Source organism: Montipora foliosa, chromosome 9 (assembly GCF_036669935.1).
Source record: "Montipora foliosa isolate CH-2021 chromosome 9, ASM3666993v2, whole genome shotgun sequence".
NCBI classification, from domain to species: domain Eukaryota; kingdom Metazoa; phylum Cnidaria; class Anthozoa; order Scleractinia; family Acroporidae; genus Montipora; species Montipora foliosa.
Window position 1 is genome coordinate 18,341,870 of NC_090877.1, and position 26,989 is coordinate 18,368,858.

The window sequence follows — 26,989 nt, forward strand, 5'->3', positions numbered from 1 at the left end:
GCAATGCGCAGGCCAGCCCCCTACCCCGGCCGTGCCCAGGTTCAGTGCTTCAGGTGCTTAAGATGGGGACATATCGCTCGGGCGTGCCGTGCCCCACCAGCGGGGCGACAGTTTGGTCGCGGTCGTGTTGGACAATAGTCTCTTATGCCTCAGTTTACAATAAATTTTTGTTTTTGCATTAGTTTGTTTAACGTTTTCTTTAGCACCCTATTTCACTCACTTTCTTCGTTGACCTTGGGGGGGCCTGCTCTGTGTCTCAATTTCGGACCTAGTTCGGAGCTCGGGGTCAACGAAGGGGTTGTTCCCTGCCTTTGGCTTATTTCCGCGTTTTTCGTTTATCAAATTTCTCCCTTTTCTTTATAGGGTCCTGTTTCATTTTATTCCAAAGTTAGTGCTCTTGCTCCTCCTTCCGGTGATATCCCCGTGTGTAGTATAAGGCAGGGAACATCCCCTTTCGTTTATCCCCTTCCTTCGCCGAGTATGGTCGTTGCTTCAACGGACCTGGCTAGCATCGAGCAGTTACGTTTTTTTTTTTTTTTTGAATACCGTTTAGAATTATGGTTATTAAGAGGAATTTGAGTAATGGAGAGAATTAAAGGGGAGTCATGTTGGAAACGTTTGGTATCCGTGTTGTTTGCCAATTTATGAGTTGTTGTCGTGGTGGCGAGGGCGGGAGCGGACTCTTCCCATAACTTAATCTTATGCGATGGGGTAATGAGTATGCAGTGAGGATATGGTACTATCCGAGTACTGGTGACAAGTGACTGAACCAAGATGATCGATGAGGTCTTTAAGGTTGAACAGACTGAACGAGTCCGTTGATCTGTACGAACTGTTTATATCCAGACAATTAGAAACAGGACTCTGAAATTTCATTCGGCTAAAGACTTTTTTGTTCCAGAAATAAAAGACGATTGATAGCTACTTCATGAATCATTGGATCAATAACCTTTTTGCACAATGGAAATTTATTCGGGACTGAATTTAAGCCCAGTAGAAATCGAGAAAATCGTGTAATTACCAGAACAGACTTTTAATAACGCACAAACTCCTAAGTTTGATTTTTCAAGTCCAATAATGTCAATCATTTTGTTAAAAGAATACACAAACTGTCATTGTATTTTCGTTCGATTGCAATTGAGTACTAAAACGACAGCGTTTGTGAACTCTAATGTGCGCATACGATATTTGCCGTTTACACTGTTTACTTTCATCCACGAAGGGCTGATTGATTTGAAGTTGAAAAACCAAGCTTTCTCAGTCGAATCACTCTAGCACTTGAAGTGCTTTTGCACATCTTTCCGACAAAGCCTCTACTTGCCACGTGATTCTTACTATTCATATCAATAATACGCCGATTTTTGCTTTGCTTCTGAAAACAAACCTAAAATTGCACATGAGCACACAGAGACAACTCTAAATAAAAACGTATACGGTTAAGTTCCCGTCATCCTCAATCCTCATCCTCATCCTAATATAGCTTTGTCGCTCGCGGAACTACAATCTTGGACAGATTAAATGGAATATTGAGACCACCCCTTCCCCCAAAATCAATGATAGGAAAATGGCGCGTCATGGCTTTCGCGCGGCTTCATCTTTGATTAGAGGAAAGAGGGCATTTCTGTTCCATTTTCTTCTATCCAAGATTGTAGTTAACTTAAACTGTGACTAGGTTTGTCATCCTTATATTCGTCAGATCTCTTCTAAAGGGAATAATCATTTATCAGCCACGCAAAAAGTTGCCATAAAAGAAATTGTTTGCCAAAAAATTATGATAGAAATTGAAACACATTGTTCTTAAGTGTTTCAAAACCCTCCGCGCAGGTTGTCCTCGGGAACAGTTGTTCCAAATAAGGACCGCCCGGCTGGTGAACATGATGCATAGCTTGTTAGCTGACAATTTAGTGGCTTTACTGACGAGCGTGTGTAGCAATTAACGTTGCGTTTGTTATCTTACAGTTACGAGTAAATTGAGCCGACTTGTTGATGCATATGACATTCTACCTGTCACCATAAGCAATTAAACATCATGGAACAGTTTGGTAATGTATCTGAAGCATGACCCAATGTTCCCGTCTTTAACGAAACTGTTGCCTCTTTTTCTTGTTTCCAAATTTGTTTGCCGTGAAATCGAATGTTCCACTGAAATACTCATTTTCCCATTGAAATTTCTAGTTTAATTATCTTGATTCAAAACCAAATTTAATACTGAATGCAGTTGCTAATAAATAATTGATCACTGCAATAAAGGCCTTTAATCTGAAAACCAAACCCTCAGGCTCTGTTGATATGAGACGACAAAAAATCGTATCACTCCTCGACCTGCTTTAAGCATGATGGGCTGTTACTTTTTCGTTCGTGGCTTGGCCATTTTCTTTTGGCTTTGGCTGGCTTGTGTTGAGAACAAGACGTACGCTGTTCGAGGTTAGAAAAATTTAGTTTGGTCTGTAACTTAACTCAAGATAGAAAAAGGTGCTGAGACATTCCTTGACCGAGGAATATGCGAAGTTGCACCGATTCGCGAGAGGTCTCGATTGCAGGTTTTTTTCTTTTTGTTTTCTTTCTTTTTTATCATTGGCCTCGTCGATCCAGAATCAGTTCGATTTCCCTTTGTCTCACAGTTCACAACCTAAAAATAAGATACAGATTCTTTGGCTCATGTATAACATCAAAGATATTTACTTTGACTATCGGAAACCATAAGTTAACAGTAAGTCTTGCCAAAGGAAGATTATAAAACTGAAGCTAAGACTTGCATTGAAAGGAATTTCTTCACATCGGGTGTGAACTAACTTCAAGTCCCACTGCCATTTTAAACTTTGACAAAAGTTCCTATACGATGCATCTGGTCAATCGCTTGAAGCAAATCCACACTATGTAAGGTTATCTTAGCAAAAAGTTAACCTAAGAGTTTTTGAGGCGATATTGACGCCCTGAACAATTCTCAAAAAAACCGTCCAAAGTTCACCAAACTAGACCAAACTAGTAAACGAAAGCTTTCCTGCCTTTTTAGAGGTTTATGGCAAAAGTTTCATTAAAGTTTCATTAACGCTTTTATTCCAGCTAAGTAAAGGTTCCCGAGTTACTGGTTCAGGGGCACCCAACGAATCTGTTCCTCACATTATCTGTTCCCCAGAGGAATCTTGCTGGTTGGCAAAAATACAGGTGTTTCGATGAGCTGGCTGGGAAATTTTGTTATTGATAGAGGTTTTGCCTGGGAATTACTGACTTTTTCTAGCATTTCAACCCAAGCTGGCTGTAGAAACTCTGAAGACTGAGGACGACTAAAAAAAAAAAAAAAAAAAAAAAAAAAGAACCCCTTCCCTCTCCCAGAGAATAGTTACAAACATACAATGGCTGGTCAGAGTGATTGCGCTTGCGGAAAAAACCTGTTTTGTCCCGGTTTTGTCGCTTTTGTTCGGTCGTTTTGGATCGAGGGATTTGAAAGCGCGCGGAATTCCTGGCTGGGAAATAAATTTGATTAGCTGGCTGGGAAACCAACCAATTTTATCTAGCTGGCTGGGAAATTTCTTGTGTGTCTTGCTGGGAAAAAGAAACAGATAATGTTTTCCCAGCAACACTGAAAAACACCTGAAAATGCCTTAATAACATTTATTTTCATTAACTGGGGTATAATAATACATTTTACAACAAATTGGTCGTTGGGTGCCCCTGCTGTTTCGTTGCAAAGGCGATGCCCGGCGGCTCTGACATAATTTCAATGAAAGTAATGGACGGCCGATTACATTTTTAGGGGTTGAAAAAAAATAATAATTCAAAAAACCAAAATTCTTTCTTAAGAGTAATATGCGAAAGAGGTATTAATTTGCCGTTTTTTTCAGTTTATATTCCTCTGACGTTTTGCTGTCGCAATATACATTTAATCAACCAAACCCGAGGGCTGCAATGTAAATTACTTAGAAATGCAAGGAGCTGTAATTTAGAATACGAACCGAGAAAATGAGGTAATTAACAGATACATATCATATTATTACATCACTAGGCCTCTAAATGAAGCAACAAGAGCAAAATTGGAAATAGGCCATTTTCGAAATATCAAATATTCAGCTTGATAGTGGGGCGGTGAGGGCAGCAATAGAAACAATAGAAACACGTTGGAATGAATGTGAAAAGTATTAACATACAATCCACTTTCCTTTGTTTGTGTCCTCACCGCCTCACTATCAAGCTGAATTTTAATATATCGTAAAAGGCCTTTTGGAGAAGACCGTGCTGTCCGTGCTGTTGAATGCGGTCCGCTAAACTGACCAATCACAGCCTTCTTAAGTTCTATCCAAAAGATATGATAAAACTAATTACTATTCCGTTCGTATTGTTAGCACAGAACACCAAAAGTTAAAATTGACGAAGCAAATTATAAGGGTTGTCAAATTGAATGATGTACCTGTCTTGTAACGCAAAAACAACGCTTTAACCATTGTTTATTACATCCATTTAGAAAACACTGCTGATCCTTTCAATCTGATTTGATCTCAGCAGTGCGATTTATTCCCAAATCGCACAATTTTTTTGGCTCTAAATCGCACCATTTCCCCAGCCAATGAGAAAGGAACACTAAAACAAAACTGCCAATCAGATTTAAAGGCTTTTTTAAGGTAACCAATCAAATTGCAGGAAAATGAAAGACAAAGAAAACCATTGTGTGGCGAATTTTGCAACTTTTGTTCCCAACTGGATCAACAAAATGTTGGTACTGACTATAGTCCTGTATTTTAGCTATAATTAATGATTGTATGATTTCTAAATGAATGCAATAAAGTGGTAATTGAACTTCGTGTCGTGCAATTTTGGTCTGAAATCATACTTGTGATTTGAAAACACACGTATGATTTCAGACCAAATTGCACTCCATTCAGTGCAATTACCATTATAAAGAAACCTCACAACAAGACTTCTTGTGTTCATGCGTGATCATTGCTCAATCCAAATAACATACAGTAGTTCAACCGTCTCTTAGATTTGTTGCATTTTAACTAATCTCAAAAACGGCAGAAAAACGTTCTCTGGCTTAGAATATCAAAAGACACAATTTTTAGACGACCTGAACTGCAGTTTTCATCCTGGCTGCGGCCACTGTTTTTCAAGTTAAGATCTGCATTCAAATTTCTGGCTTATGAATAATTGATCATTGTAGTACCTTTTTCGTGCCATCTTCGTCATGACATGTGTCCGACTTAAATTACGTTTTATTTACAGTAGTTTTCTGCTGACAGCCCCATCTGGGGCTCGGATGATTATGCATAATACCTTTCATGTATTTCTCACATTACTCGCTTGGGTAGTTGGTTGGTTGCATCTCTGATATGCCGTAAATTAAAGTGACTGCGTGATGCTTGCGCGATGCAGTTAAGACGGGGGTACACCCGAAAGCCGTTTTCACGCCGCTTAAAAGCAGCTTAATGGGAATATCTCGTTCGCGTTTCAAGTAATACAAAAACCTAAGCTCATAACACAAATCAATGTTTTGGGGTGTTTTGTAAATTTATTGGCGATGTTTAGGTATATTTGGGAGAAGATAGTTTTTCTCAAAAGAGTAGTAAAATTTGGAGAAATAAGAAATCGTTCAGATTTGATGTATTTTAAAAATTATAACTTGAAGTTAAAAATTGATATATGGACACCCAAACAGTCCCCTGCCAACCTGGTGTGCTCTTGGGTTGGGGGCAACTTCGCAACTGTCTGTTAGTGTTCCAAAAATAATTTTCTTCCTTTTATCCCTTCTTTAAAACCTCTTAAAATGCCATTCAAACTCACGTGTACTCCCACTTTTAAGCAAGCAGTATTCTTTATAACAAACGAAAACTCGAAATCTTCTTCTTCTTCTTCTCAGTCAAGGAAACGTGACTCATTATTGTGTAGACGGAGTGGACAACTTTCATTGCGTTTGTTTATCCATAATAGCAATTTCTAAGTTTAATTGAAAATATTGAATGAAATGTAAACGTAAATGCCCGTAAACGATTAAAATGACAACTTAAAATAGGGGATGAAGGGTTTTGTTCTGTAACCCAGCTGGATTCAGTGTTCAAGGAAAGAAAAACATAAAAAAAAAAAGAAAACTGCGCCGAAAATAAGTTTTGGCCTAAAAAATTGTTTTAAGATTCATTTGCCAATCATGCCACTTTTACTATTGGTTTGTAGATCTTACTCACAGTGACTGCAAACGATCTGTGAAGTTTTTTCCACCATGGGAAGGTCACCGCTTAAAAGGTCACGTTTTTAAGAATTTCACCATCGACAAATACGCTACACCCTGTGAGCAAGAATGCGTTATGGATCGCAAATGTGTTTCCATCAACATTAACACAACAATGGAGGACAAAACTATCTGTCAGCTAAGTGATTCAGATCATTACCAGCACCCCGAAGATCTTGAGTCAAATTCCAGTTGGACATACAGATTCACTGAGGTATGAATATATTTAAGCCTTTCGACAGTGGTAACCATCGATGTCAGCTCTTTTTATCTTTTGTCGTAAAGATATCCCTCAGTTTTACATGCACATGTCAACATTTTGCGTGCTTATTCCGACTTTTCCAGCTTAGAGCACAAGTTCTTTACACGACATCTAAACTAGCTAAGATCTACTTGCAATTAGCAATCCTTTAAGCATTTCAATCAACATTTTAAGTGATTTTAAAATCTTAGAATACAAAAGCGACGCGGGATTTTTGTCTGTTTACTCGCCAAAATTGCAAAGCTAATGGTCGAAACAGTCGTTAATTTTATATTTGTCATACGAAATGATGAACTTTCGTGGTGAATTTTTGTTTATGTCTTCAATTGCAAGTTAAGGAGACCGGAATTTTAAAGTTACAATAAAGAAAGTCAGTGAGTGGTCGAAATGCAATACCATGACTCCTGAGTAGAAAATTAATCCCATTTAAGCGACATCTCTTAATATATTCAGATACCATAATAGCATGACATAGCTTACCTATAGCCAACATAACATTGTTTTTAAGTCACTGACTCTCGCCCTACAACGGAATGTGTGACCATGCCGGCACTGTTTCTGGTGGTCCCTCCTTTATTGCTACCGCAGTGAGTGGGCGCAAGGAATTGTGGTTATGCGGGAATGGAGGAATTAAGATGCGCGGTAAGATCTTGGTACACAGAAGATTAGAACAGTTCCCGGTCCTCCTAGCAGAGGTGTCTGTTTTCTTTTGCGTTCACTGGGATGACGCAAAGCTAAAAGAAAAGTTTGCAACCTGCTCTTTTTTTTTTTGTATTCTGGTTCATTTTCGTTTCTTTGATGCTTCTTTTATCCGTTTATATAAACTTCATCGCAGCTTCGTGAAATAGTATTTTAGTCGCACGAAAAGTCGCATTTTAGTCGCACGAAATTAATAACCACAGCACTTTGCGCTTCAAAAAGAAGTTGAAGTGAACTCGGAAATGATCAACACGCTCTATGATCTATGCCAATGTTACTCTATTCCCTTTTTTTCTTTAACCTTTCTGGGTTTGATATTTTACTCTAGTAACCACATGTCCTCTTAGGGGACTGACTATATACGTTGTATAGTGTCCTCAGAAAGGATGAGTAACATGATTCGTTTTACCAACTTACCTTTTTAAAGCAAACAGATCGCCGCTGCACCTTTTGCAAACGCGAGAAGCAAACATTAAACCCCCTCTTAGTCTCTTGCAACAAAACTGCCTCCTTCTGGATTCAGTTTCAAACTTGGTGGTATGAAAAAACTCAAGAACAGATCTTGTTAAATTCAAGTAAAGTCGTATGCGGTTGCTACGCTAGGTCGACTAATGGGCAGGTACTAAATTGCTAAATTCTTGCAGCAAAATAGTATATTTTTTTGCGCTGGTGGTGGGGGGGGGGGGGGGGGGAAGGAGGGGGGAAATCTCTTTTTCGGACTTTTCCTTTGCAGCTGCATCAAAGACTCGTCATTCTAAAAGAGATTGCTACTGCTAAAAATTCACTAACAATGATTTTTCGAAAATGGGCTTTTCTTCTGTAAGGAATTTCTTTATTTTTTATTTGTTCTATCTCTGTTCTCTTTCTCTTCCGGAGGCATTGCAACACACGTACAACACGCAGAGAAGCGACGTAATCTGCAGATTGTATACTTGCTTCTGTACTTCATGTTATTCTTGTCGTTTTGTATATTTGTGTTAAACAAATTAAAAAAAAAAAAAAAAACAACGAAAAAATCATTATCTTCCTGCATGATTAAATCAGCTACGATGAGAAAAACTACGAGTAGCTTCACGTAATGAATAAAACCTTTGCCCCACTTTGGGTGCCATGTTAAAAAACAAACAAACAAAAAAACAGATCGCACTTACTTACGATTCGGAGTCTTCCCAAGGGCAGAGTATATAGTTTCAATCAGACACATGAATCATAGTTCTTGGCGCTTATTAACACCTTCTCAAGAAGTACATGTTTGTTTTATTTCTTTTTTCGAGAGGGTTCCAGTTTGGGGGTCCACGTTTTGTAAGACGTTTTAAAAACACTCCCTTCAATAGACCTTTTCACGGTTTCTGACGCCATCTTGTTTCGGGGCAAACTCGCCTTAAATTATAGTAAATGTATGAGATTTTGGCCGAATTCAAACCTCTATAACTCCGCTGCAAAGAGGCAGAATTTCAAAAGTTTTAAATATTTTTAGTCGTTTTATTAATATCATTCACTCAACGGAAAATTAGATCGTTGCACAAGGCACATTGTTTGAAAACTGGATGTTAGAAATCTTCTCATGTCGCTTCAAATTTCGAGAGAATTTGCCTAATTTTCTTTACAAGGATTTATGCGAATTTACAAATTTCGTTTACGGTCGTTATAACTTGATTCTGATCATCATACGTCACGAAAATATTTTCAAAAGAAGTGAGTTTTGAGAGGTATTTTTGCTATCCACAATCGTCAGATTTATAATGGTTCAAATTTGGCAAAATTCCCATACATTCACTGTTACACTAATCTCAGCCGTGTTTGCTTCCCCAACCAATATGGCATCAGAAACTACGAAAAGTTGTATTCCACGCACGAACCGGGTAGTAACCAAAACACGGGGCCGGGGCCGGGGTCGGGGTGTTCTTTTTTTTCCAATTTTTTTTTGTTTCAATTTTTGTCCTTATTCTCCTGTAATGTTACATTCGAATGTTCGGCATCTTTCCTTCATTTATGGTGGAAATTGGTCAAAAAAATATGGAACATACAGAAGCTACGAAAGGGACATCCTTGTTTGTTTTTCGTATATATTAAGAGAATTTCAGAATGAAATTGGAGTTTTTGTGGAGAATAAATGCTAACTCCTAGAGACACTGAAGACTCGCTGAGCTCCACATTTTAAAACCACATTTTAATGTTTACTTCTTAAAAACCTTCTCCGCAATACAAATAAAACGAAACAGAACATAGCGTGACTGCGTGACGATCATTATGGCAAGCCGTCACTGCCAAAAGCCCTTCAACTTTCTGGAAACCAGGTTGAGATCCATGTTGACACGATCGAGTTATAGAAATTGTAGGTTGAGTTACGTCTGGGGATGGTCGAGTTTCGTGGAAAGAGCTCCAGTTCTAACTACTGATTGTTGAGTTTCTGCGATCTTGTGTGGAGTTCTCGCTATTTAGTGTCGAGTTTCTGCGATCTAGTGTCGAGTTCCCGCGATCCAGTCTTGAGTTTCTGCGATCGACTGTCCAACGCTCGCTAGCGAGTTTTCATATTCTCGCTAGCGAGTTTTAAAATTCTGGCTAGCGAGTTTTCAAATTCTCGCTAGCGAGTTTTCTAATTCTGGCTAGCGAGTTTTTTAAATTCTCGCTAGCGAGTTTTCTAATTCTGGCTAGCCAGTTTTAGAATTCTCGCTAGCGAGTTTTTTAATTCTCGCTAGCGAGTTTTCTAATTCTCGCTAACGAGTTTTTCAACTCATTCCCAGGACCTGCTCTGACAGCGTTACCCATAGGCCTATGCCTCTATGTATGCGTTCCGGTTCTTCGTTCTCCAACATGACGACAATTGAGGAGGAACTTCGGAACTTCTTCATAGGCTTTAACGAAATTTTAAAACAGTTAGAGTCTTGTGACGTCAATCCTGCGACTGAATACTCAGAAAGAAAACTAGAGAATTATGTCACTATTCTTTTCGGGATGATCTGCCAAATTGAAAGCGGTGAAAGATCAGAGCATCGAAGCAACTTACTGACGCTTCTGACAGCGCTTTATGAACTGTCGTATGGGAAGCTGGAGATATTATCGAGTCAAATACAAGAGCAGTCATGTCTTCAGCAGAAGTCTTCTTACTATCCTCAACTTGAAAAGACTGGAGGTCGGCCCAAGTTCTCACTAACTAAAGAGCAGCTTGTGAATCTTCGCGAGACTGGTTTAACGTGGGCGAAAATTGCCTTGTGTCTGAATGTTAGCGAAAGAACTTTATACAGACGAGTTCAGGAATTTGAAATTGATGGCAAATTTTCAGGATCTAGACGAACAGTGCTTGGGGTACCTGTGACTGTACCCATCGATACACCCATGAATTACAAATCTCTATGCTATTAATTTATGATTACTATCAATGTGCCACAAGCAATTTGGTGCACGAACATTATAAACTCGCCTTCGAATTGCACTACTCCTTCGAGTTGCTCTGCCCACAGGATCTATGGAATTAAGCCTTTCCCGTATCCTCCAACGCTGGATTCGCACGCCGCTGCCCTTCAAACTCTCGCGTATGTAGCTTTCACCCGCTCGAGGGGTTAATGCCATGATGGACTTGAGCACTGTTCGTCTAGATCATTGTCTGATAAATCTGAAAATTTGCCATCAATTTCAAATTCCTGAACTCGTCTGTATAAAGTTCTTTCGCTAACATTCAGACACAAGGCAATTTTCGCCCACGTTAAACCAGTCTCGCGAAGATTCACAAGCTGCTCTTTAGTTAGTGAGAACTTGGGCCGACCTCCAGTCTTTTCAAGTTGAGGATAGTAAGAAGACTTCTGCTGAAGACATGACTGCTCTTGTATTTGACTCGATAATATCTCCAGCTTCCCATACGACAGTTCATAAAGCGCTGTCAGAAGCGTCAGTAAGTTGCTTCGATGCTCTGATCTTTCACCGTTTTCAATTTGGCAGATCATCCCGAAAAGAATAGTGACATAATTCTCTAGTTTTCTTTCTGAGTATTCAGTCGCAGGATTGACGTCACAAGACTCTAACTGTTTTAAAATTTCGTTAAAGCCTATGAAGAAGTTCCGAAGTTCCTCCTCAATTGTCGTCATGTTGGAGAACGAAGAACCGGAACGCATACATAGAGGCATAGACCTATGGGTAACGCTGTCAGAGCAGGTCCTGGGAATGAGTTGAAAAACTCGCTAGCGAGAATTAGAAAACTCGCTAGCGAGAATTAGAAAACTCGCTAGCGAGAATCAGAAAACTCGCTAGCGAGAATTAAAAAACTGGCTAGCCAGAATTTTAAAACTGGCTAGCCAGAATTAGAAAGCTCGCTAGCCAGAATTAGAAAACTCGCTAGCGAGAATTTAAAAAACTCGCTAGCCAGAATTAGAAAACTCGCTAGCGAGAATTTGAAAACTCGCTAGCGAGAATATGAAAACTCGCTAGCAAGAGTTGGACAGTCGATCGCAGAAACTCAAGACTGGATCGCGGGAACTCGACACTAGATCGCAGAAACTCGACACTAAATAGCGAGAACTCGACACAAGATCGCAGAAACTCAACAATCAGTAGTTAGAACTGGAGCTTTTTCCACGAAACTCGACCATCCCCTACAATTTCTATAACTCGATCGTGTCAACATGGATCTCAACCTGGTTTCCAGAAAGTTGAAGGGCTTTTGGCAGTGACGGCTTGCCATAGATCATCCCGTTTTTTTCCCTCAAGAAGTAAACATTACAATGCTATTTTAAAGTGTGGAGCTCAGTGAGTCTCCCCGCATCAGTGTTTCTGGCAGTTGGCGTATATTTCATAAACTCCAATTTCAGCATTTTCGGAAATTATCTTAATTTCGAAAAACAAACGCCGATTTTCGGAAAGACTAAGTCAGACAAAGTCCGATTTCGAGAAAAAAAACTGAGATGTCCCTTAAGAATTTTTATAGCTTCCGTAAGTTCCTTAATGCTTTTAACTAATTTCCACCATAACTCTTTTTCCTACTTTCCCAAGCGCGAGAAAACCGCGGTAAGTCAGCCATCGCCAAAAAATGTTTTAAAAAATACATCATTTTAAAGCTAAGAAAATAAGCTTTCCAACAGCATATAACTTATTTGCAGACAACTGAAACATTTTGTAAAAGCGAAAGTTGAACGAAAAAATTTAAGAAAAATAACAGTAAATGAAGGACAGATGCCGGTCATTCGAAAACAACAGTACAGGAGAATAACGACAAAAATTGAAAGAAGAAAAAAGCTGGAAAAAAAAAGGCACCCCAACCCCGACCCCGAGCCCGATCCCGGCCCCGGCCCCGCGTTTTGGCTACTACCCGCGAACCGTCGGGAGCATTTCTATCATTTAGGTAAACCAGTCTATTTGGTTTCCCCGAATAGGAACAGACAAGGTTATGTGGTGGATAGACGTATCGAATTGCTTCGTCCGTATTTACTTTTCCATACTTTCTCCCTCAGAATCCTTGCAGCAGTAATCCTTGCCTCAACGGCGGAAAGTGTTTTATGGGTTATACCGACAAGAAGTACGTATGTGAGTGTTTGTCAGGATCTAAAGGAGAACACTGTGAAAAAGGTAGACATGAGAAACTTTTTGCTTCTATTTGCTGTTCGTTGTTATGGGAGGGTACGGTAGATTAGAGACAGTCGAGAGGATACAAAATATGCTCAAACAGTGTCGACTTTGAGTGGATTATTAAAAACACAGCTTGTGACTTCTAAAAGGACTTCGATAGAAATTCCTTATACCCAGAAAGGTCAGATCTTTGATCTAATGTATCCTTTGCCCAATTTCCCCGCACAGGACCGCTTTCGGTAGAAGACAATCGAAATAAGAGAGGTGTATCCAAAATGGTGAATTTTCCAAAGTACTATTAGCTACCACTGTGGCCCCAATTTTAGAAAATTAAAAAAAAATTGAAAAAACGTGGACCCAAAACATTGTCTCTCACGCCTTGCCCTAATATTTCACACTTCCCTTTCGAAAATCCGGTCAAACCTTAATGTTGTTTTGCCATCAGATATGGCTTAAATACAGACGTTTGATGAATTATTGTAAACCTCCCCGAAGAAGTCTACGTTACCTAAACGAAACGCGTCGGAGAATAAATGAGTTTTACAAATACAGTTAGCAGAGTGCTGCTCCCTAGTTTAGTTTTTTCAATTTTCTTTTTTTTTTAATTGCGGGTGCGATGGAGAAGGGACAGTCGTTATTTTCCATTTATTTTGTGCTCAGAAAAGGAAACATGAAGAAAACAGGGAGGATTAATACCAGACAATTTTAAATTAAACAAAACGTGATTCCACTTTTAATTCTCTTATTGACGATTTGATTCCTCTGGTGTAAAAATAACTAAAGGGTCATTTTCTTTGTTTCAGTTCATCCTCGTGTGTCACTCAAGCCGGGACCCCTTTACGCCATTGAAGGAAGCAATGTCACCTTTCCAACCTGTAACGTGACTGGCCAACCTCCACCAAAGGTTATTTGGAAAAATGCAACCGTTCAGTTATCCAAGAGTTGGAGGGTGTGGTACAACGACAGCTTGATGCAAGTATTACAAGTTCGTAAAGAAGACTCGGGTTTTTACATTTGTTCAGCAAAAAATATTTTGGGGAGCGTTGAGAAGAAAACGTCGCTGGTGGTGGTTTCTCCTCTACAGTTCACTGTAAAACCCCCCTCCAAGATTGTTGGGATTTTGGGCTGCAATGTGACGCTGAATTGCAGCGCTACTGGTGATCCTGAACCAACCATCATCTGGAGAAAACAAGGAGGTCAGATACCAGTTGGGCGGAGACTGCAGATAGATGGTGCGTTAGTTCTTACAAATCTAACACTGAATGAGACAGGAAATTACTCTTGCGTTATCAGAAGTGCCAGTCTGTTTCAAGAAATAGAAACTGTGACGAGTTTGGAAGTAAATGAAAGTGGTGAGTCGATTTTAAAAGTGTGTTACATCTAAATGAAAATATCATGCCAACATAAAATTAAGCTTTCCATGCCGCGATTAATAGTTCTGAAATTCATCATTAATGAAGTGAAGCAGAAAGTTGGACCGGTGTGGAGAAGTGGGTTCTGCGAAAAGCTCTGTTGTAAAGAAATTGCAATTGGTTCGAATAATTTCCCGAAGTACGTCAAATCCATGCTTCAGAATGCCTTCACTGATGAAATACATCCTCAGACATTCTCAGTGGATGCTTTCTAAGATGTTTATGATGTCGTTGTTTATTACCTTATTGTCCACCCAAGCCAGCGGCTAACACCCAGTGTTATGCTAGCTAAGAAGGCAAGAAAAGCGCCCCTCAGGGCCATGAGTGTTGAACGACTTGAATTAACGCCTCTCTGGGATTGAGACAGTTTTAAGGGATTTCAGCAACATAATGTACTTTGGTGGTTGTGTAATGCTAGCCGACGATTCAAACTATCTGATTTATTCCTAAGAGTCTCTGAAATTTAACGTATATCTGGTTCTGAGCATCAGAGTTACAGTCTTCTCCAGGAAGCCCAGTTCTTTTCATCGGCGTGGAAAAATTGTGTCCCAACCACGCTTGGATTTTCTGCAAAAACCTCTGCCGAACAGAAGTTGCCTATGGTTGAAATAACTGCCTAAAATACACCAAATCCGCGTTCCAGAATGCCTGCACAGATGAAATACACCCTCAGACCTGGGTGAATACTGTCCACAATGTTTATGATGCCGTTGCTATCACAGATAAATGGAAAAGTTGCAAATGGTACGATGATAATTGCCCAAAGTACATTACATCTTTGTTCCACAATGACAGCACAAAAGAAAAACATCTTCAAACTTTCTTGAATGCTTTCCAAGATCACAGTTTCTGATGTCGTTGTTTATTACAGAATCGTCCACCCAAGCCAGCGGCCAACACCCATTGTTATCCCGGCTAAAAAGGCAAGAAAAGCGCCCCTCAGGGCCATGAGTGTTAAACGACTTGAATTAACGCCTTCCTGGGATTAAGACAGACTTAAGAGATTTCAGTAACACTGAACACATCCGGTGCAATAATTTTGTCAGACAGTGTTAATGTACTTTGGTGGTTGCGTAATGCTAGCCGACTATTCAAATTATCTGATTTGTTCCTGAGTCTCTGAAATTCAACGTATATTTGGTTCTGAGCATCAGAGTTACAGTCTTATTCTCCATTAAGTCCAGCCCTTTTTACCGGCATGGAGAAATTATGTCCCAACTACGCTTGGATTTTATGCGACAAAATATGCCGAACAGAAGTTGCCTGTGGTTGACATAACTGCTCGAAGTACACGAAATCCGCGGTCCACAATGCCTGCACAGATGACATACACCCTCAGACCTGCGTGAATACTGTCCACGATGTTTACGATGCCGTTGTTTATCACAGAAGTGTCCACCCAAGCAGGCTAACACCCCGTGTTATCGTAGTTGCAAGCGAGAAAAGCGCCTTTCAGGGCCATGAGCGTTCAACTTCTTGAATTAATGAACGTGTTTTTGGGTTTGAGACAGACAGATGAGCTTTTAACAACAAATGAACACATCCGGTGCAATGCTGTGGTCAGACAATGTTGATGCGTAATGCTAACTCTCACCGACGATTCTGTTTCGTTGCAAAAAGTAAAGTACCGAATTATTCTTCTGTAAGTCCAGCCCATTTTCACGTTTTATAAAACTTTGACTTGAGTCCGCCAAAACATTTTCAAAGGGGGATTTGGCTTATAGCCGAGATTTTAGGCTACGTTTATTTGCTCACAGCTATCAATAAGAATAAGAAATGTCAGACGTGTTTACAATAAGCTTGTAACTAAGTCAGAATCACTAGTAAAACACTTCATACAAGTTGAAACTGTTTTCTGTTGATCAGTGAAGATTTGATAGTTTCGAAAGGAGCCGAGGCTTGAAGACTTTCAACATTGTTTATTTGCCATTTGCATCGCTCTCCCCTTTTTCGCTATTGGTGTAAAATTCGTTGTCCTTCATGCAAGTCTTCACTCTCCTGTCCCTCGCGTAAGAGACGAATAGATGGCCTCGTCCTATGTACCGTCCAAAGCGTTTCATATTCCACAGGTCTTCTGCAGGATTCAACAGCTCAATCTCCCCCTGGTTCTCTTGCAATGTCTCACTCATCCATCAAACAAAAATATTTCTGTACGGCACCATTTTCGTCCACGTGGGAGTGTACGTATACCCGAACGGGGTCGCTGATCATGTACTCAGAAGGGCGAAGGGCTTGTTCACTTAACGAGCGGCTGGAATTAACAGGAATTTTCGTTTTCGTTCGAGTCGATGAATTAAAGGTTGCGCTTTACCAGAATGTGACATTTACATTGTTTTGAATTTTTTTTGCTATTTTTATGAACACTTTCAAGTTTTATTAATATCGAAAAATCAATAGTGTTGAGGTTAATGGTACAAACAATCCTGCTCTCATTAGCACTTAGTCATTGTCAATTCTTTTCTATTATTTGTAAACATATTTTGTTCTTTAAGATTTTAACATTTAAATTTGAACAAACACAAAGTAGTTTCGTATCTCGCTGTCACAAAATAATTTGTAAAATCAAATATTTTAATCACAGTTCAATGTTCCTCTTCAACAATGGCAGTCAATATTCAAACAACTTAATAGTGTAATGAATCTATTACATTTCTGTGCTGTTAATTTTATTTCCTTTCTATATGTTTTTTATTTTGCTTTGATATGTTTTATATCTCTTCCTATTAATTGAAATATAAGTGTTAAGCACATTTTTTTTGCTTTCTTTTTTTTATATTCGTTCTATATGTGTGTTTATATTTGTGCTGTATTTGTTTTTTCATTCGAATTAAGTATGCAACAGGTAATTGCATTACATTGTTCATACTTACCTTTTTTTTCAGCGGGCGCCCTCAGCTCATCGAGTATTCTTGACTGCAACGTCAGAGGGAAGTATCTCCTCCAGTTGAATTCATTTTTAGTTCCAGTTCTACGGCGCCCATCTCGCAGCAGGTTTGTGAAGTGTTGGCGCGCTAAGACAGATGGCTGGTCAGTATCCACCTTCCACAGCAACTGTGATGGAAAGGGTCCCACTGTTACAATAATCGAAGTTGGCAGCTACATATTTGGTGGATACGTTGACGCATCTTGGGTTAACCTTCCTCAACGTAAGAATCCTTTGTTTATTTATGTTTATTTAAAGGGGTAGTGTCACATTATTGTTCTCTTAGTCCGATCAGTCAAAGAGCATATTGTATCAATGGAAAATTAGGGGCCCATTGTAACAATAATCAAAGTTGGCAGTTACATATTTGGTGGATACACTGACGTATCTTAATTGAGTAAGTAACAGAAGATTAGTCTGTCCATACTATTCAAATGGTGACAATTATTTCTCGCTTTAACCCTTTTTTCAAATTTTTACTCATTTCCTGAAGTTTTAGGCCGGAGGAAATTATTGCAAGATTCGTAATATAAATACCTTACCTCAGAAAATTCAACAACTGAATTTACTTAAATATATGAAATAGAGAAACCACAACCCACTAAAACGCGACACTTAGGCCCGGTTCAAACGTCGAACTTTACATGTGCCGAATCTAATACCAATTTGGGTCGACCCAAGTAATTAAGTTCGACAGTTGCTTCAAACGTCGAACCTAATTGGGTCGAACTTAATTGCAAAAGTGAACACGACACTTTTGAAGTCAGCGGTTATTGCTGAATTTGGCTTCCCTTCTAGTATTGCTGATTTCCCAAAGGAACATCACACTCCCTCGTCCAGTTCGTTCTTGTCGTCGGCTGAAAAGAAGTACTGGCTGGTGGGAAAACGTTTGCAATACCTATTCAGATGCAAGGTTCAAGAAAACCTTCAGAGTTTCCCGGGATACCTTTAATTTCATCCTAAACCGTATTGCACCTTTCCTTATTCGGCAAACTGTAAAGGAAGAACCGATAACGCCAGCACTGAGGCTTGCATTTGTCTGTACAGACTAGGCAGAGGAGATTATCTCTACCATTTCATCTCTATTATCGTCATTTCCTTTTCAAAACATGACTCGCAGTACGCCACCGAACTCCCAATCTCAAGTAAATAATTAAGGAGGATGTAAAAGGGCATTGTGAAGAAATTTAATATTCCTATGACAAAATCCTGAAGAAAACCAATATGATTCAGACTAAAAGGACTTAACATGAAGGTACAAATAGAGAAGGCTGTCGGAAGCAACCACGCAAAAACTGTATAGATTGTTTTCTAAAAGTCCGATTGTGTGCAACTTAAAATTTCAAACTGTACCCAAAGGGCTTTTCCTGTGATTCCAGCAAAACAGAGTGAGAAAGCATAAATATCTTATCCTGTAACAAATTCTAATCGAATTAAATTCATTGTATGTTATAGGGAAATCGAACTTGTTACCGAGCGATTGGCAGACTATATAATAGTCTTTGAACTTTTTTTCGTAGAACGGCAATTTTCTTTATCTCAGAATTTTTCCTGATGGCTATATTATTTGGTATAGCCGAAAAACCAGCAGCAAGAACAAAGAGATGGGATGACAAAGGATCGCTTGTCATTCACCGCGCTCGAGATCAAAGAACTCGGATGAAGTTATCCCATTGTTCAAGACACAACTTTGTATATTTTTTTAAAAGATTGTAACCCAAGCACTGAAATCAGGAACAAAATCGAAAGCTTCAAAACAATAAACAAGAGAATCCCACCCAAAACTATCAAAAGCCTTATGGACAGTCAATAAAGATTATGGGACACTGGATTTCTTCTTGAAGAGTGAATGACACAGTTTCTTTGATATCAATAACTATATATGACATAACCTGTACACTAAAAGTATGCAAAAACAGCTAGACAAGTGAAACGGGGAAACTGGTGGATGCAATGCTCGTCATGTTCACCTTCCAAAGCCCTCTACTCTTGATATGACAGTTTGTTGTCAACACGGAAAGCCGCAACTGAACTGAAAACAAATGTCAGCTTCTTAACTGGGCACCAGCACAATCCCAGTGGAATCAATACTGAACCGTTCTTTGTTTTTTCATTGAAATAATTACTTTCGTTACCCCGTCTCCACATCGATTCAAAATTGTTTACAAAATGGATATTTACGCACGTTTTAAGACTTTTTAAGCCAAACTTGAAAGGGTGCGGATACTAGAACCGGGAGTGAGTGACTTGCGTACAATACCATGGTTTCCCAGCCGGTGGTGAAATGTTTGTTCCTGATTAATGTTGTACACTGTTATTACTAAATCACAGGTCAATACATTGAATTCGCTTAAAAAAACGTAGTAAATAAATAAATAAATAAATAAAAAGTGATAATAGTACTACTAATAATGATGAAAGATGATGATGATAACGAAGAAGAAAAATAATCAACAATTCTCTGCGTAAATAATTAAATTAAAAAATGCTAGTGATCAACGAAGCTATTCCCTTGGCTTATTCCTAGATAGTGAAGCATTTGATAATGTCAATTTCAGATCTTGATAAAAAGAAAAAAGAAATAGAATATTTCGCCATTCGAGGCATTGGTAAAGAATGATTTGCTTCATTCCTTACCGACAGTAGGTTGTTACTCTGAATTCGGTAACATTTGATCAATGTAATGTAACATTGTGGAATCCCGCAAGGATTCATTGTTGTTGCAATCCTAAGTGAAATGCATTACTCAACTGATGTGAAAACGCACGGAAAGATATCTCTGCAACGACTATCCTCTGTGTATGTCTGGATAAAAACGTCTGGAGCAAATTTCCACAACTAAATTGAAAATTTCACGTGCGTAAGTATATTAGCGACCTATGGACCTAGTAAATAAAACAGGAACCAAAACGTGATCGGAAGTTTAGACAAAATGAAACAAAACTTCTTTCTTAAGGCCAGGGCAAACAGTTTCAAGATCCGTTCGATTTTGTTGCAATGAACGATGTTTACTGCTGGTGTGGGCAAACGGTTTCGACACGTCATCAACATTTGACTAAAAAGAGGCCTGATATTCAGTCCCAGGCTGCAGTTGCGGTTGTTACTAAAGTTACGGACGGTTTCGACATCGCTTTTCAACAAAATTCGAACGGATGTTGCACAGGCACCCCAAGCTCAGGGTGAGAGAAAGCCAACAAAAATATAAGGATTTGTATGGGAATCTCGAAAAAAGACCTGAGAAGGTAATTTTTAATACGAAAAAAATCTCAATCAACGACGACAAACGGACAAACAATGATAAACAAAGACTCGTTACCAAATTTAACTCAACGATCGCCGTGTGGTGTTCAAAGTGAAATCTTCTTCGTCGTTTTATCGATTGGTTTGGGATACTAACAGCCACCTGACGTCGCTGGCAGGGCTTTGATTGCGCGGCTAGCGGATTGAATTGAAAGAAAAACCTTTGCCCTTGAATTCCGCGGTGGATTTGTGGCCGTGGGAACATTTTAACCAGGAATATTTGACTGAATTTGTTGGGCTCCAGAGAATTCAGAGTGCAGCCTTGGTATTTTACTATAACCGTTGATAACCAAGGACCTGATAATGGCAAAATTCGATTCGAATCTGGAAAAAACCACACAGGAAGGAAGCGGCCCACAATGGCAATAAGGTTAGGCTTTTTGAGTTGAGAATGTTATAGTGAAATCACCTTTTCAGAGGCACCCAACGAATCTGTTCCTCACATTATCAGTTCCCCAGAGGAATCCTGCTGGCTGGCAAAAATACAGGTGTTTCGATGAGCTGGCTGGGAAATTTTGTTATTGATAGAGGTTTTGCCTGGGAAAAACTGACTTTTTCTAGCATTTCAACCCGAGCTGGCTGTAGAAACTCTGAAGGCTGAGGACGACTAAAAAAAAAAAAAAAAAAAAAAAAAAAAAAGAACCCCTTCCCTCTCCCAGAGAATAGTCACAAACATACAACGGCTGGTCAACAGCTTGCGGAAAAAACTGTTTTTTTCCCGGTTTTGTCGCTTTTGTTCGGTCGTTTTGGATCGAGGGATTTGAAAGCGCGTGGAATTCCTGATCAGCTGGCTGGGAAACCAACCAATTTTATTGAGCTGGCTGGGAATTTTCTTGTGTGTCTTGCTGGGAAAAAGGAACAAATAGTTTTTATTGATTTTTTTGAGCAGACAAATTACAAATTTACAAATTACAAATTTACAAATTACAAATTATAAATACAAATTACATATTACGAAATTACAAATTATATAATACAAATTATAAAATACAATTGTTATAACTCTACGGACAACAACAACAACAACAACAACAAAAACTCGTGTCACATGAGTAAATTAAATAAAGGCAATGGCTTTTCTACTCAAGGCTATCAAGTTAATGATTATATTAATGGCTTAATTAACTTCTCCCACTTTTCAAAATACGTAAGGAGCTTGTTTTCCTCCTTCATGGCAATATGAAGCTCGATATTGTATACACACTTTTTTTCCCGCTATAAAACGTTTGAGTGTAGGTACGCTATTTAGACATCTATAATAGATATAATGTTTACCTACTAAAATGTGATTGATTAAAATAAGGTCACTTACAATATTAAATTTTCCAAAAAAAATCTTTGTTTGAGATTTACAGATGGGGTAATACCACACGAAAAGAAATTGCTTGCAGAGATTAAATCTCCTATCTTTACAAATCATAAGTTTACTATGTCCCTTCTGTACACTGATTTTTTGTCGTAACAGAGAATCAAATTGGTTATTCCAGATAAGCTCATTGATAATTTCGCGATAACAACCAGGCGTTTTCCCGTTTAAATCAGACCACGCGTCAAAACTCCGGTAAGCTGATTTTTAATTTAGAAGTATGAAAATTTCAATGTAAAAGAAAGCGTCCTCCAAAAGATGAGAGAAACGTGTCTAGAATTGTTTTCCAAGTACTTTGTTAATCTTCCAAAAATTTCTATAAACATGTTACACGTTTTGCACTAATCATCCAGTCTATGTCTAGCATCTTGAGTCCACCAATTTCAATGCCAGATATTAGTGCACGGACGCTTCACTTTATCTTTCCCGTTCCAAATGAAGCAGTAAAGAATTGAGTTCACCTCTTCAATTAATTCCTTAGACGTCGGTATAACAAATGCTCTGAACATAAACTTTGGGATTGCGAAGGTTTTAGACTATTTTCTCTTAAATTAAGGTTGCCCTTTTGTTTTACGTCATAACCAAAATATATTCACACAATATTGATACCTTTGCAAAGATTATGTTTTGGAAACTCTGCCTCTTGCAAAACATTATCCCCTAAAGCTAAGATTTCAGTTTTTTCGTCGTTCACTTTTAATCCAGAACACTCACCAAAAGACTCAAGAATACAAAACATATTTAAATAACAAATTTTGTATTTTAAAATGCAAGTCATATCATCTGCAAAAAGGGATAGTTTGATTACCTCATCTGCTATTTTGAGAACTTGGATATTATTATCCTCTCTTATTGTAATGGCTAAAGTCTCAAGCGTTAATATAAGAGATAAGGGAGAGAGTGGGTCCCCATGTCTGACTCCTCTACCTAAAAAAAAAAGACCGGTCATTAAACTATTATTGTGAAGAAAACGTATCCACTGAATAAAAGTCATGGTTGCTAATGGAGCTAAGCATCCTTTGGGCTCCACAGATCCACTGTACCTTTTTAGGAAATTAGGAGGGCGGGGCCTTAGTCCATCGAGAGAGAGAGAGAGTACAAGACCATCAAGATAAAGGCAGCTATGAACTTGTATTCCAACAATGATCCAACTATGCACCTGGTGAGACAGTTCGAAGAGAAGGTGGCTCGTACAGGGCGCATATCTCTGATAAAGGATGCTGAGAGCTATATACAACAGCTGGGACTACGATTAGAGTTGCAGTACCCACAACCAGTTGGGGTACCGGAAACTGGGGACGTACTCGACAGAAAGAAGATTAGTGGGTGGATTAAGAAAGGCAGCCAGAGCAGAGGCTGTGCAGAGATCGAAAGTGAGAGATGGCAAGGGAAGTTAATAGCGGAGAAATGGAGAGATGAGGATGTGGACGAGGAATGTTCTGCCTGGCTGTGAGATTGGAAAACAGCTCCAATCAAGAGAGTGGCGGGACTGCAAGAGTTATATCAGCAACTTCTGCCAACTAATCAATACGCCTCGAGGAAGACCAAGACACAGACGATGATGAGAAATGCAGGCTATGTAGAAAGGCACATGAAAGTGTCGCACATATGGTGTCAGGTTGTAGCGCACTGGTGCAAACCCTGTACCTGGCTCTGTACCTGGCTAGGCACAACGCAGCACTCACAATTCTATTCTTTGAAATGCTTAGAGGCTATCAGCCGATAGACGCCACCCGACCCTGGTATTTACCAAGCCAGCCCAAACCTGTGTACCAAGACGACAAGGTGACAGCGTACTTGGATGTGCCTGTTTTCGCGGAGCAACTGCAAGTAAGAGCCAACAGAGTTGACGCTAGGCGTTAAGACAAGGAAAACAATGAGATGATCCTGGCAGAGATGGGCTGTCCCTGGATGGAAAACAGAGGTAGAAATAAGAGGAGAATACCTTAAAGTACGCGCCTTTGAGACTAGAGCTGAAGAGACAGCACCCGGGGTTCAAGATTCGACAGTTCAACATCGTTATTGACGCTCTTGGTAGGCTGGCACAGTCAGAAGGGATTAGATTACCTGCCGAGACTATCATAAGAGCTATGAGAGAAAACGAAGGATATAAATGTTTAGGAGTGCTTGCGGCGGACGGCATTCTACATGGCACGATGATGAAAAAAAATCGCGAAGGAATACTTACGCCGGGTTAGAAAAGTTGCACAATCCAAGTTAAACGGTGGAAACCTGCTTCGTGCCATAAACACATGGGCAGTATCACTTGTCAGGTATTCGGGGGGTAAAGTTGATTGAAAGAAGCAGGAACGTAAGGATTTAGACCGCAGAACAAGAAAAGTGCTGACAATGAGCGGGGACTTTCACCCAAGGAAGGAGGGAGGAAGAGGACTAATCTTGGTAGAAGACTGTGTCAATCAGGCAGGAATATTTCTGGAGACATATGTCCAATCCAGTGAGGAGAGGATTTTGAAAACCGTCAGGAGGAAAGGAGTTGAAAACCAAGAAACGGCTGCCAGTTTTAAAAAGAGAAGGAGAACTGTTGCGAGACAGAGTGAAGATCAAAGAAACTATGAAACATGGACTTGGTTAAAAGAAGGAAAGCTTAAAAGAGAAAGGGAGTCTCTTATTATTGCAGCACAAGATCAAGCAATAAGGAAAAATTACGTACAAGCAACGATCGACAGGTCACAGGATGATCCCAAATGTAGAATATGTAAACAAAACAATGAGACCATCAGCCACATTTTAAGTGAGTGCCCGAAACTGGCGCAGAGGCACAGAAGGAATACAAAAAGTGAGAGGTGGTATGACCATGTCCCGGACAGTGTGCTTGAAAATGAGGATTACAAGATGCTGTGGGACTTTTGTGTACGGACAGAACATGAGATCGAGGCTAGGAGACCGGATTTATTAATCATTGACAAAAGCGAGAAGAACTGCCAAATCATAGACGTGGCAATCCCAGAAGATTGAGTGGTGAGAGCAAAAGAAGATGAGAAAGTAGAAAAATATCAAGACCTTGCGAGAGAAGTTCGAAAGATGTGGGGAGTAAGAACAAAGGTGATGCCCATAGTGGTAGGGGCGTTGGGAACAATACCACTGAAGGTGAAAGAAAATCTGAGGACCATAGGTGTAGACACATCCATTGAACTGATTCAGAGATCTGTACTGTTGGGATCGGCAAGAATTCTTAGGAAAGTGTTGGTTTCCTTAGACAACTGGTTGTTGCCCGGAACCAATGAAAACCAGATTTTATCTGAGATTATTAGCAATAATAATAATAATAATAATAATAATAATAATAATAATAATAATAATAATAATAATAATAATAATAATACTAAAAGAAGTATTTTTTTTTAGAAATTAAATATTGTATTTGATACATATATCATATTGTATTTGTCTTTTATAGGTCATTGTAATTGGGCTACATCCCATACATCGTTTATCTACTCACTGTATAACATCAATGGCTACGCTCCTGTTAAGCGGAAGGTCAAGTCAGGAAGCCAGAGTAAAGCTATATACAGATGTTACAATTACGGACCAACCTTTGGTATCGGACATGACATCCACATATCAAACAACGCTGCCAGCAACCAAAATTCGCACACATCTTGTGGCGGGTCTTACCCCCTTCCCCCAGGGTATTCTTCATCTGGTTCTTCCTGTAGATTTTATGCAGGAGGAGGAAGCTATACGTTTACTCCCACTGATGTCGAGGTATTCTACGAAACAACCACTTAGAACAAAACGGAAAGATTGCCTTCACTGTTCTACTTTTTTTGTGTAATCAGATCACCAGAATTTAACGTGTTATGGTTTAACGAAAACGTTGGCAATCACTCGTCCGTATCTGTTTTTATCTTGCAGTGATTACCGACTTACATAACAAGTCATATCGATTTTGTTTCTATTAAAAAAAACACAACCTAAGGTGCATTCGATTGACCGTATTCCGGAACAGGAATACACAGAATAGAAGTTAGAAATCCTTCGTTTTTATGGAGTACGCATTAAAATGGTCAAACACCCGGTAAAGTGTTTAAACATATTTTTGTTATCCTTGTTGCTTTAAAACGCCAGACATACCGTTTTAAATCATCACTACAAAAAAACTTATTCCGGAATAGGGTCAATCGAACGCACGACGAGATATTCAGTAAAAAGAAAAATCGCTTGCCAAGAGAGATCCTGTTTTGCGCTTACTTAGACTGGCTATCGAACTCTGGCCATGTATGAGCGCTGCCGTAAAAGTAAGACCAACATTTCTGAAGTGCACTTCACTGAGTCTTTACTCAGAACTTCATTCGTTCGTCGGGTGAAGATTCATCTTTTCACCCAAAGCAAACATATTCCTCCAATAGTTTTTGAACGGTTTATCATGCGTTCGATAAAGTTTAATTCTTTTCAATGAAAAAATTGTCTGCGCAAAAACAAATGTAAAGCAGATTTGTCAGGTCATCAATGGAAAAGACCCAAAGATTTTACTCCTTTGGCTAAGCAATAAAGGTGAAAAAATACCAACTTTATGAAGATATTTACCTTAAACATTTTGGGAATATGTGCATTTCGCTGAGTAGGAGTAAGGAAACACAAAGAGCTCTAAAAATTAGTCACCGAACTACTATTGAAATCGTATTTTTGTTGAAAAAATACTTCGCTCAAGTTTCTGAGCATGATTGAGTGTTCTTTGTTTGTTTGTTTGATACGGGTTTGTTTTAAAAGAAATAGTTTGTTTTGGTGCCTTTTCAACTCGATTTGGCCAACATAAGCATTTTATTCTAAGGGAACGTGGTCGCGTTTACAAATTTTAAATATTAATTTTCTTTTTTTTTCGAATTGAGATGGAATTGAAACAAGACAGAACGAGGAGGCAAGGTCCGAAACAAAACTAAACTTGATTTCTAATATGCTGTACAGCTAATTAAACGATTTCAAAATTAATTGCCGGTTTTTATTACTTGTATTCGGAGTTGTCATGCTTAGTAGTAGGCAGTAAATGTACTCGGAAAACAAATAAAACGTGTTAGGACAACTATTAATATAAAGGATATTACATGGCCGCGCGGGGATACGAATTTTATCTTCGAGTGCTGCAAGTATCTCTCCTGAGTGAGCGAAGCGAACGCCAGTGAGAGATACTTTAAGCACGAGAAGATAAAATTCGTATATCCAAGCGGTCTTGTAATGTTCTGTTTATTATATAGATATTGATGAAATGTCCAGATTTAAAACAACTTGTTTT

At 39.1% G+C, this 26,989-nt stretch overlaps 1 protein-coding gene across 1 annotated transcript; it reads left to right on the plus strand.

Moving 5' to 3' along the window:
* Nucleotides 1-2,132: 2,132 nt before the first annotated feature.
* Nucleotides 2,133-26,482, plus strand: LOC137970392 (uncharacterized). The gene is made up of 6 exons (XM_068816917.1): nucleotides 2,133-2,424; nucleotides 6,163-6,431; nucleotides 12,620-12,734; nucleotides 13,538-14,086; nucleotides 17,029-17,292; nucleotides 25,154-26,482. The coding sequence occupies exons 1-6, from the start codon at nucleotides 2,334-2,336 to the stop codon at nucleotides 25,486-25,488; spliced, it is 1,623 nt and encodes a 540-aa protein (XP_068673018.1). The 5' UTR covers nucleotides 2,133-2,333; the 3' UTR covers nucleotides 25,489-26,482.
* The last annotated feature ends 507 nt before the right edge of the window (nucleotides 26,483-26,989 follow it).

Coding starts and splice junctions, on each gene's coding strand:
- LOC137970392 (XM_068816917.1), top strand. CDS start 2,334: ATGATGGGCTGTTACTTTTTCGTTCGTGGCTTGGCCATTTTCTTTTGG. Junction 6,432..12,619: donor GGACATACAGATTCACTGAG/GTATGAATATAT, acceptor TTTCTCCCTCAG/AATCCTTGCAGCAGTAATCC. Junction 17,293..25,153: donor TTGGGTTAACCTTCCTCAAC/GTAAGAATCCTT, acceptor TGTCTTTTATAG/GTCATTGTAATTGGGCTACA.